This window comes from Engraulis encrasicolus, chromosome 18 (assembly GCF_034702125.1).
Source record: "Engraulis encrasicolus isolate BLACKSEA-1 chromosome 18, IST_EnEncr_1.0, whole genome shotgun sequence".
In the NCBI taxonomy this organism is placed as follows: domain Eukaryota; kingdom Metazoa; phylum Chordata; class Actinopteri; order Clupeiformes; family Engraulidae; genus Engraulis; species Engraulis encrasicolus.
The window spans coordinates 3,844,202-3,863,068 of NC_085874.1; the positions used below are offsets into that span (position 1 = coordinate 3,844,202).

Sequence of the window (18,867 nt, forward strand, 5' to 3'; positions counted from 1 at the left end):
CACAGATTTATGTGGTGATAACCCCAGAACAGTTTGCATTTGGGACAGTCATCATGATTTGACAACGCAATACCATATTCATGCAGTGATTTTTTTTTGTTTGTTTTTGTATTGCACGTTTGCAGCTGAGTGTCAGGAAGAGGTGAATGGTCGACAGTCGAGCGGAGAGCCTCCATCAAGCATCCCTCAGGCAGCAGCAAGTGCAGAACTGCGCTGTGTGCACACACACAACCCCCGTTCTCCCTTGTAGGCTGCGCACATACATGTTTTTTACATGAAGAGAGGGGAGAAACCCGAAGGATACCGTCAGATGCGACCCAAGACCTTCCCCACCAGCAACTACAGCGGCAACAGCGAGCACATGCTCCAGGAGATCCGGGAGAGCCTCCGCAACCTCCCCCGGCCCTCAGATGGCATGAAGGTTAGAGACACTCTTCCCCCAGCACTTTATAGTTGAAGGAATGCCAGCCAGTTTCAGCATGCATTTGTATTGTAGTTGTATAGGGCAGTCATGGATAAGCGGTTAGGACGTCAGACTTGTAGCCCAAAGTAGGGATGGCGAAAATTGAAAAAACTCTTAACCGGTTACTGAGACTCATTAACCGGTGGTTAACCGGTAATCTTAAATTTTAAAACGTCTGCGTGCCCGATATGCACAGCACTGATTTTTTTCATTTTTATTTTTCACAATCCTTTTTTTTGCTGCGCAGACAGGACCTGCCATGTTCAGACATTGTTGCCAGATGGAAAATGCTGAATTATCATACTAAAATCTCAAAATGATCGTTTTTTGGGAGGAAATTATTATTATAATTATTAATATTATTACATCCGGTTAACCAATGGCAGAAAATTTTAACCGGTTAAAGTTGTACCAGTCGATTACCGGTTAACCGGTTACCGGTTAACATCCCTAGCCCAGAGGTTGCCGGTTCGACTCCCGCAAGGTTGGTGGGGGGAGTGAATGACCTGTGCTTTCCCCCACCCACCTGCATGACTGAGGTGCCCTGAGCAATGAGCATGGTACCGTCCTGCCACAATGTGCCCCCTTGGAATGCCTTTGGGGCCTGCTGCCTTGCACGTGTGAGGCATTATTGCAATTTTGTTGTGTGCTGTGTGCACTTGTGTGCTGTGGAGTGCTTCACAATAGGAGTCGGAGTTTCCCAGGGCCTTTCGTGTTTCTCTCTGGAAGGCTCTAAATTAACACTAGCCGTGACATTGTTTGGGCTGTCTTCCAAAACCTTATGTCACTTCATGATAAGTCGTAAAGTGTTTATGACAATGACATGATGTAACGACACGACTGTGTTATGACACTGTTAGGACGCCGTCATGTCATACAGATGATACTGCCGTCAAGTTAAGTGTTACTGGTATTTCATATTTAAAAAAGCACAGCCTTTCCACTTGTTCTAGTCACATGCTCAGGTGCACCACATTTGTGAGTGCACATAAACCATCAAATCAGCACAGTACACATGTGCACGCATCAATCACTCAAAACCCACTCTGTTTAGAAGTCTGCGCTGCATCAATCGCTATCAATGTTTTGTTTCTGCACCATCACATATAGGCATGTTAACCGGTAACCGTTTAACCGATAGTCGACCGGATCAACAATAACCGGTTAACATTTTCTGCCACCGGTTAACCAGTTGTAATAATAATAATAATTATAATGATAATTTCCTCCCAAAAAGCCCCAAAAACGATAATTTTGAGGTTTTAGTACGATAATTCAGCATTTTCCATCTGGCAACAGTGGCTGGACATGACAGGTCCTGTCTGCGCAGCAAAAAAAAGGCTTATGTGAAAAATAAAATGTTTAAAAATCAGTGCTGTGCATATCAGGCACGTGAGCGTTGTATGATTTAAGATTACCGGTTAACCACCGGTTAATGAGTCTCAGTAGCCGGTTAAGAGTTTTTTCAATTTTCGCCATCCCTAATCACATACTCACGTGGTGATTAGCTATCCACCACCCATCCATCTTGACTAACGAATGTCCTTTGGGGAAATGCTACAGGTGGAGATGGGGGCGGCCGCCAAGGTGCTCCCCGACGACCCGCGGCAGCAGGGGCGCAGCGGGGGCAACCCCAAGAACCCCTACTACAAGGCGCTGCAGGAGATCAAGAAGTCCCTCATGCCCTTCGCCAACGAGCCCTCAGCCGAGGTCAACAAGCACATGAAGCAGGAGCTTATGCGCGCTGGCCTTGACGAGGTATGTAGTATTACGGATGGGACTCGGATTTTCCAGTATTGGAATATGTGATATATGTTCGAATTTAGAATTGTCCTTTTGAATTCGAAAATCCGAAATGTCGGCCTCAAAATACACACTCCAAAAAATGCAGACCCCACATAGAGAAATGTCAAATGTGCTGTTTCTGGCAGGAGATGGCGGTGCGAGCCCTAAAGCAGACCAACAGCCGCAGCATCGAGGCGGCCGTGGAGTACATCAGCAAGATGAGCTACCTGGAGCCCTCCATGCAGCAGATGGTCACCGCAGCCGCCACCGCCACCGCCACCGCGTGGCCCAGCAACGCAGCCATCAAGCCACCAGGTTTGCTCTGCTTTGCTTTGGTTGTGTCTCTCCTCCCCTCTGCTCTTGTATTAGAGTAGTGTTTCTCAACAGGGGTGGTACAGCCCCACAGTGGGTGTTGGGGAGCTCTAGGGGGGCGTTGAGAAGGAAACAGCTGAGAGGGGACGGTGCTTCGTTACCATTGAAGGGCATTGGCTCATTTAATTTAATTTCATACTAAGGGGGGGTGTTGAGAGGTTTATGATGAGGCCAAGGGGTCGTTTGCTCAAAAGAGGTTGAGAACCACTGTATTAGATTATTTACTGCAATCACCTGGTTGAATTGGACAGTTAAAGCCGCAGCAAAGTAAGCTACCAGCAAAGAATACCAATGTGCGGTGATTCATCCTTCCTTAACTTGGATTACTTTACAGACTTGAAATGACACCTGTCAGCTTCACTTTAACTGATTGTTGTTGACTTTACTTGAACCTAGGACTGGGAAGTGGCTCCACTTGACTTGTCTGTCCTCTGTTGTTTCCTCTTGTGTCCAGGTGGGGGGCACATCCAGCAGCCGGTGCTGCGCAAGCCGAGCTGGAAGGGCTCCAAGGAGTCGCTGGTGCCCCAGCGTCACGGTCCCATGATGGCCCCCCCGGCCGACGCCATGCTGTACCGCTCCAGCAGCCCCGGCCCCCACGGCGACCTGCCGGGCCGCCAGCCGCCCCCAGCCTTCCCCCAGGGTGCCGGGCAGCCCCGTGTCAACCCGCCCGCGCAGCAGAGAGTCACCCCGCCTCCCAACCGGAACGCCACGCCGCCCCCCTCCTCCTGGGACGCCAACCCCCAGACCAAGCGCTTCTCGGGGAACATGGACTTCTTGGTGCCGCGTATCTCGCCGGTGCCCCAGGGCGGCTGGTCTGACGGCTACTCCTCGGCGGGGGTGGGGGTGCCGTCGTCTCAGAGCCAGGGCCGCGGCATCAGCCCGGTGCCCCCGGGCCGGCAGCCCATCATTATGCCCCCGTCAGCGGGCAACAAATTCACCTTCCCCCCTGCCTGCTGGCCGCAGAACGGCGCTCCGCAGCAGCCTGACTACATGGGGCATCAGAACATGGGCATGGGCGGTGGGGGTGGTAACAGCAGTCGACAGCCCCCTCCCCCTTATCCCATGAACCAGAGCAACAGGCAGAGTCCCACGGCGTTGCAGATGCAGGCTAGCGGGGGACCTGCGCCCTCCCCCCCGTACGTCAACGGCGCCAATATCCCCCAGTCCATGCTGGTCAGCAACCGCAACAGTCACAATCTGGAGATGTACAACCTGGGCATGCCGCAGTCCTGGGGGCAGTCTTCCCACAGCGCAGCCCAGCAGCAGCAGGTCTCGTCTGGGCCCGGCGGTCAACCGGACCAGTGGCCTCACAGCGGACACGCGCTCCCTGTGCGCTCCAATTCCTTCAACAACCCGCCGCAGGTATGCCTTTGTAGGAACACTGCTCTCTGCTGACCGCACCTGTCAAGTACTAGTCTTCATCTACTTCTTCTTTTTCTTCTTCATCTTCGTCTTCCTCATCTTCTTCTTCTCTTTCCTTATTTATTTATACCGGTAGATTTAGAATTGACTTTAAAACTCTTCTCATAGTCAATAAATCTCTCTATGTCCTAGGCCCTAAATATATACAGCGCCGCCAGTTAGTATTGGCACCCCTTAATTTTATTTACAAAGTGTGCAATATATCCAGAATTAAATGGAAATATACACAACTTTTACCATCAGGATCTTTTGATTGAACATTATAAGATATTTAGAATTGCCAAGTATTTATTTCCAAATGCATTTTGTAATTTCAAGCAAAAACACTGAAAAGGGCATGTCCAGGAATATTGGCACCCCTCCTTCAAGGGTTAATTGCACACTATTAGACCGCAATGGCAGCCTCCGAAGGTTTTGGTTTTTATCAATGACTGTGTTCTTTCATTTTACAACCAATCCACTGTGCATTTGGATGTGTTCTTTGGGTTTTTGTCTTGCTGGAGTGCACATGATGTTCAACTCAAACCAAGTGTTCTTGCCATGGTTACACATTTTTCCTGTAAATGATGATACCTGTCATGTCATGATGCCTGTCATGATACCTGTGATACGGTCAAAGCCTCCAATACCTAATGCATCAATGGGGTGACATAATATTATGGATTGGACACCATGCTTGATTTTTGATAGGGTGTCCTTTTTCCTTTAAGACTTTCTTGCAGAGTATGCAAACATGATGTTTGTGTGAGTCACTGAAAAACTGTGCTATTGCTTCATCTGACCTTAAAACATTCTTAAAAGGGCTGTGCTAGGCCTGTATTTTCTCATACAGCCGTCAGGTGTTCCCTGTTATGACTTTTATTAAGCAATGTGGTCTGCCTTGGTCTCCAAACAAAAGGCATTACTTTGTGTAGTGTTTAACACAGGGTGCTTATTGAAGAAAACTACCCAAAACAGTTCAAAGTGGACCGTCAGGTCTGCAGATGTTAGTCCCTGTGTTTTTTCATTATTTGCACCGACTTCCAAAGACTTTCATCATAATGTCTTCCCCTACCCCCCACATCCAAGGATGTTCTTTACAGCTCCATGTTTGGCAGATTTCTGAATAACACAACACAGTGTTGAAAATGGTATATCAAGGTCTTTTGAGATGACAATTTATTATTTGGAGGTCTTGTTTTTTGCAAATAATAGTATTTGTGGTGTCCTCAGGCAGCTCCTCTGTCTTCACAATGGTGAAAGACACACAAGATGTAACAGGTGGCTATTTAAACACAAATATCATAATTCCTTGCCTAATTCATGTTCTATGGGCAAAAGCAATTAGTTAAAGGTGATTCCCATTTGCGATTTACCATAATTGAGTCAAATTAGGTTTCCACAATGGTATCCAGTAAAGGGTGCCAATACCAGTGATCGCGGGAGCTTTACCATATTCAATTTTTTCCCTCTCATAGTTTAGTATTTAATGCTGTTGATATTTTTTATATTTAGTATCAACCACAAGCTATCTATAGAAAAATCATGGTTGACCTTATTATTTGTTGTCTGGAGATATGTCCCATAATGTACTTAAACTTCAAGGGTGCCAATAGTAACTGGCGGCACTGTAAGTCTTAGGTCTTCCGAGTCTCCTCTACTGGTTGTGCCGAGGATAGAATCCAGACAGGGTGAAATGGCATTCAGCCATTATGCTGCCAAATGCTAGAACCAGAATCCTATTCAAATTTAGAACTGCCCTAACAGTATCATGTTTTAAAAATAAATTAAAAACTGCTTTATTTTCATCTGCCTTTGGTCAAAGTTCGTTATCTACTCTCTAAAATATTTTATACTTTCTGTAATCTCTATTCTTGTCTCTTTCTTTTCTGTCAAATACATTAAATGACAATTATGTGCTCTACAAATCCTATTGCTATTCAAGCATAATTTTACTTGCTCTGCACTGAGAACGAAAAGTCACCAGTTCTTTAAAAAATTATACATTTGTTATTTTTTAATAAGGTCCCACCTTGAAAGGTTATGGACTCTTTAGTATGTATTAACAGAGTAGCCCATCTCTCTTTTTCCTTTCCTGTGCTCCACTGACATAAGCCATCCTCATTGAAAATGTGAATGACCGTACAATAATGTAGCCTACGCCCACGATTGCGATAGTTTAGGCTATTATTTTATTCCTATTGTTGCAAACAAACCACTCTGTCGAATTTACACCAAAGACATGGACATGACAAGTTGTGGAGTCGCTTTGTTTACACTCTGTTTCCCATGAATATCCTCAAACGACGGAAGCTCCCGAGGTACAAAAGGCCAAAAAGTCTGGTATTAGGTCCGGTCTGCTTTCACACCTCCAAAAGGTCCGCACCAGGGCTCGTTTGATCCGGACTGAGTCCGACCTTTCAGCTCGGTCTCGGTCCGCTTGTTTGTTCCGGACCAGGATTCGCTGGTTTGTATTCAGACCATCCCAAAAGGTCCGAACCAACGAAAATCTGATCCGTTTGATCGTTTGGTCCGGACCAAACGTGGTAGGTGTGAATACGCCCTAAAAATGTTTTTTGTTGTTGGATTTGTAAATGTAATATGACTATATTTCTTTCTGTATTGGCCATAAATGTTAAACCAACCAATCAATCTATGTGTAAAGGTGAGTGGTGGGCGTCAGCCGGGCGGTGCCCCCCTGCAGCCCTCCAGCTCGCAGCCCTCGGCCACCACCGTCACGGCCATCACGCAGGCGCCCATCCTGCAGCCGGTCAAGAGCATGCGCGTGCAGAAGCCCGAGCTGCACACGGCCGTGGCGCCCACACACCCACCCTGGATGCAGCAGCCGCAGCCCCCGCCGCCCCAGCCCCAGCAACCCCTGCAGCAGCCCCCAGCGCCGCCCCCCAGCCCGTACCAGGACCCCCTGCCACAACCGCCCCCGTCAGCCTCCTCCACCTCCAGCGCTCCCTCGGGCCCCGCGCAGATGGCCATGGTGGTTGCGGAGGTGCCCAGCTACCAGGGGCCGCCTCCGCCGTACCCCAAGCACCTTCTCCAGCAGCAGCAGCCTTCAGGCCCGTGCCCAGCGTACGAGCCCTCCTCTAGGCCTGGCGATGACGCGGGGACAGGGGACGACGAGCAGTGTAGCAGCAGCAGCTCTGTGGAGAGGGAGAGGGACAGGGAGACGGGCGAGGCGAGTGGCTCCGCTGGCACCGCTGGCGGCGGCGAGGGCGAGAGGAAGCAGATCACCACGTCGCCGGTGCCCGTGCGGCGTAACAACCGGCGAGGCGACGAGGAGCGTGGGCGCGGGGGCGAGGCGCGCGTGCCCATCTACTCGCCGCAGGCCTTCAAGTTCTTCATGGAGCAGCACATGGAGAACATCCTGAAGAACTACCAGATGAGGATACGACGCAAGAAGCAGCTGGAGAGCGAGATGCAGCGGGTGAGACCCCCCCCACACACACACACACACACACACACACACACACACACATATGCGTAGTGTTCTACTCTGCTGCACTCACGCTCTGTAGATCTTGTTCAAGTTGGCTGATCTTCACAGGCCTATGATTCATTTTTTCTTTATTCTGTTACTCTTAAGCTTACCAGTACCTGTAGTGTACCTGTTGCCCTAGCCTCATTTACAGTATCTCTTTTTGTACTTTTCTTTTTATACTTCTCTTCTTGTTATGCTTTTGTCTGTAGTTTTTCTTCTGACCTCTCCTGTCAGTATGTATACTCAACTGCTTGTTCAGTTCTTTTTCTTCTCTTGTCTTTCTTTATTTCCTCTCTCAGTCCTGTCACTAACCACTGGTGTAGAAGGTTAAGCATTTTCTTCCTCTTCTTCTCTTCTCCTTCTTCGCTGCTACCTGAGTAGTCCACACACACCCCGCGGTCCAAGTAAGCCACACATTCCTCAGAGGAGTGATATTACACTTCTAACTGTCCGGTAGAACCAGTTAATTTGTGTTCAATTTGGCAAGAAAACATCTTAACTGTACTAATTGTTTTGGACCAAGAAGCCCCAAAACTGCACGTGACATTTGCTCTACAAGGGTTGCGTGATTCTGTGAATCACAAGTTGTGTTGCATTCGACATCATATTCTGCATGAGCTGCTTTGAAAAATGACGAGTCACAAGTAATTGCATGCAGAGCAAACAAGTGAAATGCATGTTCTGTCTCTCCTGACACTCTTAATGGCTAACCTCTGTGGCCTTTGGCTCCGTCGTTCTCCATGACTTCATAACCGTGCCGGTGACTGACGTTGACACATTTTGTGTTTTTGCATGACGGTATTTCAAGAATGCGACTCTGACTGCACGTCCATCATTGCGTGTCTGTCTAACCAGATGGGTTAAGTGCCTAATGACTCACCTCAGTTGATTGCATTGTTTTGCGACGCTCGTGTGTGTGTGTGTGTGTGTGTGTGTGTGTGTGTGTGTGTGTGTGTGTTTGAGAGTGTGTCCATGAGTGATTACAGCCTGTCATTATTATCCATGACAGCCTGCCAAACTTGTTTTTGTATTGTTATTATATTTGCATACACCCTTGACTTATGCCTAAATTGTAGCTGTTAACGTTCTGCTGTGTGTGTGTGTGTGTGTGTGTGTGTGTGTGTGTGTGTGTGTGTGTGTGTGTGTGTGTGTGTGTGTGTGTGTGTGTGTGTGTGTGTGTGTGTGTGTGTGTGTGTGTGTTGCATGTCTTTGTCTGCTTGCTTTGTGCGTGTGTGTGTGTCTGTGCTTGCATGCCTGTGTGTGTGTTTGTGTGCTTTTGTGTCTTTGTCTGCCTACCCTGTGTGTTGTGTGCGCGTGTGTTTGTGTGTTGCGTGTGTGTGTGTGTGTGTGTTGCGGTGGCCCATGCTCCCTCCCGTCCTCCAGGTGGGGCTGTCGGGAGAGGCGCAGGAGCAGATGCGCATGATGCTGAGCCAGAAGGAGTCCAACTACATCCGTCTGAAGAGGGCCAAGATGGACAAGGCCATGTTCGTCAAGATCAAGACGCTGGGCGTGGGTGCCTTTGGGGAGGTGTGTCTGGCACGCAAAGTGGACACCGGCGCCCTCTACGCCATGAAGACGCTACGCAAGAAGGACGTGCTGCTGCGAAACCAGGTCTGCACCGCGCAACCCTGTGTGTCTGTGTCTGTGTCTGTGTCTGTGTCTGTGTGTGCACTTGTTATACCACCATTGTGAGGACCGCAACCTGACATTTCACTTTTCCTGTGAGGATATGTTGTTTTGAGGAAATGAGAATATGTTGTTTTGTTGTTGAGTTGTTGATGGAAAAAAAAACAAAAAATGCAAAGCATTTGGAAGATCCACACAAAGACAAAGTGATACAAGTGCGTGCGTGCGTGCGTGCGAGTGAGTGACTGTTAGGGGGGAGGGCTACATTGCACAGATGATGGTGAGACATTTTGGAATATTGGAGCATATCTGCTGCACAAGTAGGTGTTTTTGTTGAGATAAAAAATGAGATGGAGGTTAGATTTCTCTGTCTCACTTTTCTCACTTATTGCCACAGGGATATTCATCTAATTGCTCCAGATATTTTTGCAATTCAAGTAGACATCAATTGCAACCATTATTATTCATCCTTATTTTTGCAGTATTGTTATTGATCAAAGTTAGTTGATTTGCAACAATTATTATTGATCATGCACGTTATTATGATATGCACCATACAGGTACAACTCACAGTCCATAAAGTCGGACAGCGAGGCTGAATTTACCCCTAACCTGTCCCCTTGTGACCCCTCAGGTGGCCCACGTGAAGGCGGAGCGCGACATCCTGGCGGAGGCGGACAACGAGTGGGTGGTGCGTCTGTACTACTCCTTCCAGGACCGCGACAGCCTGTACTTCGTCATGGAGTACATCCCCGGCGGAGACATGATGAGCCTGCTGATCCGGCTGGGCATCTTCGAGGAGGAGCTGGCGCGCTTCTACATCGCTGAGCTCAGCTGCGCCGTGGAGAGCGTGCACAAGATGGGCTTCATCCACCGCGACATCAAGCCCGACAACATCCTCATCGACCGCGACGGACACATCAAGCTCACCGACTTCGGCCTGTGCACAGGCTTCCGCTGGACGCATGACTCCAAGTACTACCAGAGCGGTGAGTCAGAGGCCTCTTCTGGAGCGTTGGACACATGGCAAATATACACCAACATGCATAAACATCAGATCAGCTCAGTTATTTGTGGATATGGACAATGTCTATTAATACTGTAGGGCTGAATATCTCAGACAATCGATGCAAATAATTGATTAATTCATGAATTGTTAGTTGATTGACCTTACGATTCATTGATAAGCACCCCCTCTCTCCCCAATGTTTAAATCTCAATTTTTTTTTTAAACAAGAAAAAAACCCAGATTCAATCTAAAAACTAAAATTGACATAAAATGCTACATTTAAATGAATTTCTATTTATAATCTTTAACCCAAAAGTGATGAAAGTGTTCCCACTCTTCACACCCCTCTCCAAACACACCTCACCTGGGTCTCTCACCATTTGAATTTTCTTTATTGACTTAAGTTTGATTAATCGATTAATTGTTTATTCCTATCCCAGCCATAAATGAGATAGAGGTGCTCCGATCACCATTTTTTGGGTCCGATCACCGATACCGATCACCAAAAATCTTTATCTGCCGATTACTGATCATTGCCGATCACAAAAATGATTTCCTATTTTTTTAATAGCCTATTAATTATCCTTATTGAATACCATTTCTGCCCATAAACCAATCAATCTTAATTTGCACATGTCTATTACAGTATTAGGCTATTATTATTATTATTATTATTATTATTATTATTATTATTATTATTATTATCTTTCAGACTAGTGTCGGTAATACAGTCTACAGTATTAATCAATGTATAAGTTATTGCATAGAATAACTAAACTATTTAAGATTGAATTGAAACTTACATCAAAAAGTCTTCCACATAAGAGAAAAAAACAACCTGTCGCTTTAAATGAGCAGCCTCGTGAGGAGAGCCCCTCCCCTCTCTGTCACCGTCCACAGTTGCAGTGCTCCACTACCGTTCTGAATCTCTCTCTCTAGTTTTAACCACATCTGTCGCCGTTTGGTGTTTCAGCGACTATCAAACTAATCGACTGACTGCCAATTACAACTTTGAAAACAATAATTGACATGTTTGTGCTGACAACGTGAAGTTGTCGCGTGCTGACCAAGGCAACTACACAGGTTATAACGTAACATGGCTCACTGGCGAGTACTCAATCGCAAATTACATTGTCAGGTAAACGGCGCATGGATCGGAAAATCAGATCATTGTTGATGCAGATATGGTTATGAATGGTGGAAATGAAGGGGGGAATGGCGAAAAGTTATAGACAAGCAAAGATGCCTTCTTTTGGTGCAGTTGCAGATGTGCAGAGCCAGCGCCTACATGCAGCGCCAGGTGTAAAGGCAAATGGTTGCGTGAGGAATTTAATATCTCTCGATCGGTTTTTTGATCGGCATGTTTTTCCGATCACCGATCAGGCTATTTTTGGCCATTATCGGCCGGTCATGATCGGCAGCCGAGCAATCGGAGCACCTCTAGAATGAGATTTGTTAACAGTAGGCAATATCTAAGATTTACTAGTGAGGTCATTTCATGCATATAATTGTGTTGCTATGCAGATATGCATAAACTGTATGAGGTGTGTGTGTGTGTCTAAATACAATTATGTAACAAAGATGTACTTGGTGTAATCTAGTGAAGCGCAGTCAATCTCTGTTTTTGTTTTAATGCGTCTTACCTCAGTCCTCGCCTCGCTTGTGTTGTATGTACTGTATATGTGAAGTACTACTTATAGCTTGGCTCTGTGCGTTTTGAAGTATGCCTTGTTCAGTCTAAATGGCGCCCTGTGCTGTGCTGTTGTGTTATGTTGTGTTGTGCAAGTGACCACGTGCCAAGTGTCTTTCTCAGTGAGGTAACCTGCTCTCCCCTTTGAACTGTTGTATTTGGGTCCAAACGCACTTGCTTATGTCTCTGCCCATCTTGAGCGCAACACTTTGCATCCTCTGGTCTTCAGGTGACCACGTGCGGCAGGACAGCATGGACTTCAGTAAAGAGTGGGAGGACTCTGCCAACTGTCGCTGTGGCGACCGGCTGAAGCCCCTGGAGCGCCGCGCAGCACGCCAGCACCAGCGCTGCCTGGCACACTCGCTGGTCGGCACGCCCAACTACATCGCCCCCGAGGTGTTGCTGCGCACCGGTGAGTTGGTGGCAAAGATAGTCTATTACAGGGTTTCCCAACCAGGGGTACGTGTAGTGTACCACTAGGGGTACGCGAACACACCTCAGGGGGTACGTGGAAAAATGTAATGATAACAAATAGGGAGTGTATTCACATTGGGATAGAGGAGATAAAGAGCATGAGTGACGGGGTACTCATCATGACAAAGTTGCTTATGGGGTACGCAGGACAAAGAAGGTTGGGAAACACTGATCTAGTAGACTTAAGATAAATCAAACCACGAGTGTACTCAAGCTCGGTCTCCTAAGGGGGGCGTAGTCCCCTCCTCCTTCTTCTCTTTCTGTGGCGTTTGCTGGCCCTAAGGGAACTCAGGGAATTCCAACCCTAAGAGGACTACATGTATTCTGCTTATTCTCAACCTCCTCTGATCTCCTAAAGGGGCGTGCCACTGACGTCACATGGATCCCAGAAAAGCACTCTTCAATTGTCTCCTTTTTCCACCATCACTGTTAGTGGGACAAGCAATCAGGGTAGCTGTTACTATACTATAATAGTAGATGTTGCTATTTACAGATTTTCTATCTGGGTTTTGCCTTGCCATTGTTTTAAAGTAATAGACAAATACAGATACACAGCGATAAAAATGGAAGTGTAATGGACCGTGTGCACAAATATTCCTGTGGAATTGATAACTGGCCTTTTGAATGGAGGCCTGAGTAGTACACGGAAGTGACTGTGTGTGTGTGTGTGTGTGTGTGTGTGTGTGTGTGTGTGTGTGTGTGTGTGTGTGTGTGTGTGTGTGTGTGTGTGTGTGTGTGTGTGTGTGTGTGTGTGTGTGTGTTCCATGTTGTCCCAGGCTACACCCAGCTGTGTGACTGGTGGAGTGTGGGGGTGATCCTGTATGAGATGCTGGTTGGGCAGCCTCCTTTCCTGGCCACCACCCCTCTGGAGACTCAGGTCAAGGTAAGGGGTCGATTCTCATTTGATACTTTTGATTTGATTTCATCCATTTGTTTGTTTCGTGAGTTTGTTGTGACCTTTAAACCATGGCTGATGTTTCTTACGTATAAAGGGTGGGTTATACTTCCTGGCAGTGCCACGGAGTGAGCTTGTCGCAGCCATGATGCAGTTAATTTTGATTTATGCCCTGTTTTGAAGCGCGGTCTGCGCGATGTCATTCCACGCTCAAACTGCCTTCAATACAAAAAGTAACCTAGACGTGTCGGTTGTTTTTTAGCTTCACAGACTCAACGACAATGAAAATTAAACATTAAATCTTTATGTCACGGGCATTTTTGATCGCACTGGCATCCACCGCGGTAGTTTGGAACAAAGAAGTGGCTCATTTGTCGAGGATAGGTCGCACGAAGCGGAATGTTTCCTCGACCTCGGAAACACTGTTCAACTGTCCAAATAACTTCAGCGTCGTAACTTGCAAGCGCGCGTGTTGTCTTTGGTTCGTGTAAATAAATGAAACGACAAAGCACGGGCAACATATTTAATGAAGAGCTCACAGTCTGTAGACCGACGAAGGTTAGAACAATGAAGTAGGCCTAACTTGTTCTCGACTTGAGGACAGAGCAGGCTGGTCGAGAGGACCAATCAGAGACCTATTTTCGCCCTTCACTCCGTTGCTGGCTGCATCACTCCCTGTGTCGAGACACAATTTTTGGGAGGTGCCCCAGAGTACCTGCGTGATGGGGGGGGGGGCTTCACTCCGTTAACTGCGCGGCTCACTGCATCACGACACAGGGACGCTGGTCTCGAGGCATAAACCACCCTTTAGTGTCACTAATCCTTCTTCTCTGCTCTTCGTGCCTTGGGGCCTTAATCAATTATGTAACAGTTCCACAGGGGCCGTGGTAGTGGCACAAAACCTACCCCCACCCTAACTCTGAGGAACTTGATCTTTCAGAAAAACAATTACCCTAGGGACACGCCTAAATAAACAGAAGAATGGCTTCATCAGAATAAGATTGAGGTTTTGGAATGGTCCACACAGAGTTAAAACCTGTATCCCATTGAACATCTGTTGGGTGATCTGAGGAGGACTGTGCAAAGGAGCTGCAATTGCAATCTGTCAGATTTGGAGTGCTTTTGCAAAGAGGAGTGGGCAAATATTGTCACATCACATGCAGCAAAGTATTAGTTATTATTATTACCTTCGCCAGAAGGTTATGTTTTGTCCGCCGTGTATTTATTTGTGAATATGTCTGTTTGTTTGTTTGTTTGTACTTTGTATAACTCAGTCAGAACTGAGCCGATTTTTATGAAATTTAGTGGGATGATTGGTCATGACCCAAGGAACAATCGATTCGTTTTTGGGAGTGATTGGGTCAAAGGTCAAGGTCAAAATGTTTGTTTGTACTTCGTATAACTCAGACAGAACTGAGCCGATTTTTATGAAATTTAGTGGGATGATTGGTCATGACCCAAGGAACAATCGATTCGTTTTTGGGAGTGATTGGGTCAAAGGTCAAAGGTCAAAATGTTTGTTTGTACTTTGTATAACTCAGACAGAACTGAGCCGATTTTTATGAAATTTAGTGAGATGATTGGTCATGACCCAAGGAACAATCGATTCGTTTTTGGGAGTGATTGGGTCAAAGGTCAAAGGTCAAGGTCACGAAAAGGTCAAAACGTAAATCGAGCCGATTTTTATGAAATTTAGTGGGATGATTGGTCATGACCCAAGGAACAATCGATTACTTTTTGGGAGTGATTGGGTCAAAGGTCAAGGTCACGAAAAGGTCAAAAACGTAAATTCAGCCGATTTTTATGACATTTAGTGGGATGATTGGTCATGACCCAAGGAACAATCGATTACTTTTTGAGAGTGATTGGGTCAAAGCTCAAGGTCAAGGTCACGAAAAGGTCAAAAACGTTTTTCTTTGCCAAGCACTATATGCCAGAACAACGTGTGCATGCTGAATTGAATAAGAGGTCAAGACTGGGCCAAAAATGTAATATTACGATATTCCGGTTCAATTTAAATGAAACTAACACCAAAATTTGGAGAATGTTATGCCCCACACTCTGAAGATGGCCAGAAAAAATAAGTGGCGTAGGCGAAGGTTTGCGCTCTACCGAGTGCCCATTCTAGTTTAAGTAAGGGTTAACGTTCGGCGAGAAGGTCGCTACCGTGGAATAGCAGCACGACAGAGAGAATCTTTAGACCCCGACGCGGAGCGGAGGGGTCTTGTTCTCTCTGAAGTGCTGCTATTCCACAAAGCGACCGACTTGCCGAAAGTTAACCCGCTTATTATATGGATATACTTAAATGATTCACACATGGCGGGGACATTTCTTTAGGCCTATTTAATGTTAAGTCTATTAAAGTTTTTAATGTCAAAAGATTGTTGCTGCGCAAAACAAAACAGTGCCGTTGTGGAACACCGCTAGGCAACAGCTAGGTAGCCAGCCCAGGACAAGTGTTGTCTATCACAGCAGCTGATTAGAGTCTTGTTGAAAAGTCGCTTTAGCAGTGAAAAGTCTTGTTGCCATTGACAGCGGTCTGTTATAGACCAACCCGTCCGTTATCGAAAAATAACAGACGTGCGAACGTTGGGGAGCCCCGTTGAAATGAATGGAGCATTCGACCGATGACGTCACACCATATAATAAGAGTGTTATAAAGTGGAAAATTTTTGGAAAATATTTGTCTTTCTGGCATTTGAATAAAGTGGAAAAAGTTGTGAAATTATTTGTCTTTCTGGCATTTGAACAGTGTATGTAGACTTTTTAAAGGCACTGCAAGTGTCACTCACTAATCCCTCTTTTCCTCTATGCGTGCCCCCTTCAGGTGATCAACTGGCAGACCGCGCTGCACATCCCCCCGCAGGCCAAGCTGAGCCCTGAGGCCTCGGACCTGATCGTCAAGCTGTGCCGCGGGCCCGAGGACCGGCTGGGCAAGAATGGCGCCGACGAGATCAAGGCCCAGCCTTTCTTCCGCTCGGTGGACTTCAGCACGGACCTACGGCAGCAGCAGCAGCCGGCGCCCTACGTGCCCAAGATCACCCACAGCACCGACACCTCCAACTTTGACCCCGTCGACCCCGACAAGCTGTGGAGCAGCAACGGCGACCAGGGCACCGACGCTGACGGAAACCCCAACGACGACACGCTCAGCATCTGGTTCCGCAACGGCAAGCACCCCGAGCACGCCTTCTACGAGTTCACCTTCCGCCGGTTCTTCGACGACAACGGACACCCGTACAGCTGCCCCAAGCCCATCGAGTACCAGGAGGAGGAGGGCTACGAGGGGGAGGAGGGGGAGCAGGAGGCCTCGGGGGCACTCTCGGGGGCAGGAGGCCAGGGAACGCCGGGGAGGGATCTGGTGTACGTGTAAGATGGGGCTGCTGGCTTTGCAATGTGTTTTTCCAACTAACATTAGTTTCTCATGTTATGTTCTCTCCCTCACTCCCATTCTGGACAGGAAGGCTGAGAATCCTGGCAGAGGTTTGCGGGGGCAGGCTGTAGTGTATAGGGGAGATGGGTTTGTCAAGCTTCATCATCTCCTTGCCCCCCTCCTCTATGCTGTGTATGGACCTTTCTAGAACACGTCACTACACCTGCAAGGAGAAGGAAGTGGAAGAATAGGCAGGACTGTGTATATTTTTTTTCTTTTTTTCCTCCCGTCATATTTTTTACTACTTCATTGTAATTTTGTACAATTTTTAAACCTGTATGGTTGTAATGGGAACTGTTCTTAAGGAACAGATATTGTAGGGAGGGGGAAATGTCTTTTATGTCTGAAACACGTTCTGCCCATTTTTTTAGGGCAGGACTTTGGACCTGGGACAGATATATTTTGCCTTGGTGTATAGCGCCTTAATGAACAAAACGTGAGCAAAGTTCCTCTCCTGGCAAATCTTCCTGTGTTGACTGGGGAGAAAAGGGTGTCCATGTCCTAGTTACTCTACAAATATATTTATTGTTTTGAGCTGTACAGGGTACACTTGCTCGATGAAGTCTAAACAGACAAAAAAAATGCTGAAAAGTTTGCTTTCTTCTTTTTAAGCCTTAATTTATTTAAAATATAAGTCTTGACCGTTGACTCGATATGGTCTTGACATGCTAGGAAATAGGCACACTTTAAAATGATTTGAATCTCGCTTTCATTACAGTTTGTTAATTTATATTTAAGTAGGTCTTTTTCTCTCTTTCGCTTGGTTGTGGGTAGATTATTATGCAGGGATTGAATGATTCTTGTTTTCTTGAGAATAAATGTTGCTGTGCCTTTTTTATGTTTTCTTTTATGTTTGTTTTTCTTTTCCCTTTCACCAAATATTTAGGGGATAGTCAAGCCTGTCAATTTAAGTTAATTAGTTTGAGATGCAGGGGTGTTTTAGCATTTTCTCTTTTTGTGTATTTGTTTAATTTATACATAAATTTGTATTTATATATGCTGTGTACATTTTTGAAGTACAACAATTGTCAGAACACTATCACAAGGAGCCTATGTCTACGCTACTTTGTGTCTTACTCTCAAGGCTGCTCATGTCTCCACAGAAATCATGCCATCACAAATGGCTGTCTTGCTCCTTGGTCTGTGTCCTTTGGGTGTCTCTACGGCTCTGCATTAAGAGAAGAAGTAAAGCTCTTGTAATTGTCTTAAACGCTAAGAAGAAGGGTTGAGGATAAGTTGACTTTTTTTATTGAGGGCATCATGACATTTCTTCCCAAGCATCTCTCTCTCTCTCTCTCTCTCTCTCTCTCTCTCTCTCTCTCTCTCTCTCTCTCTCTCTCTCTCTCTCCACCTCTCTCCACCTCTCTCCACCTCTCTCCACCAAAGCACTAGATGTAGTAGGTGTAGTCCAATCCCCCTTTTTTTTGGGACTGCCCATAACTCTGAAAAACTGACAATGCAGTGATGTGTGCTGTTCGCATAGCAAGACAAACTGTATTCAGTAAAACAGCTGGAAGGTACAACAGCTTGGGGAAACTAGTTGTGATAGTTTTGTCCAAAGGCACACACTCTACTCCCTTTTTTGGTACTTTTTTTGTTATAAAATCAAATTGAATGAATGAATGAAAGAATGTTCAAACAGATGAAAGTGATGATCATCCTTCATGTGTTTTGTTTTTTGCTCTTGTTAGTGTCTGGAGAGGAAAAAAATGAATGTAGTTTTGGGAATTATCTGTATATTTTCTGCACTGGCATTTGTCATCATGTAAATGAAAATGGTTAAAGAAATTTGGGGAACTGTATGTAAAGTTGTATTTTATTATTATTTTTTGAAAGGCAGGGTGGGTTGGGGTGGGTACTGAGATGGGAGGATGGTGAATAAAGAATGTTAAGCACAACTTGTTTTTTCCCCCTCTTTTTTTCATCAACTCTCTCACCACCACTGTTCTCCGATGGGTTTCTGTGAGCCACAAAAACAGCATGCAGACGGTCAGACGGCTACAGCAGACAAGCGTTGCATAACTTTGAACAACATGCCATTGTAGCATCTACTGGCTGGAGCAGAGATTGGCACTTTCAAATAGATCTGATTTCACAAAGCGTGTGAATTTGAAATCGTGCAAAGCGGGAGCCCTTTGTTTCTCAGTGATTATGCACTTCATATGTATGTGCAATGTTACGTAATTTAATATGGCAGGCACTTGTGATTATGAGAAGGGTGTCATT

General features: G+C 46.2%; 1 protein-coding gene across 1 annotated transcript; it reads left to right on the forward strand.

The window, feature by feature from the left end:
• Positions 1-196: 196 nt before the first annotated feature.
• lats1 (large tumor suppressor kinase 1) lies at positions 197-17,479 on the forward strand. The gene is made up of 10 exons (XM_063222837.1): positions 197-421; positions 2,027-2,221; positions 2,395-2,563; positions 3,075-3,982; positions 6,687-7,460; positions 8,898-9,125; positions 9,775-10,129; positions 12,069-12,251; positions 13,090-13,196; positions 16,036-17,479. The coding sequence occupies exons 1-10, from the start codon at positions 275-277 to the stop codon at positions 16,579-16,581; spliced, it is 3,612 nt and encodes a 1,203-aa protein (XP_063078907.1). The 5' UTR covers positions 197-274; the 3' UTR covers positions 16,582-17,479.
• Positions 17,480-18,867: the final 1,388 nt, after the last annotated feature.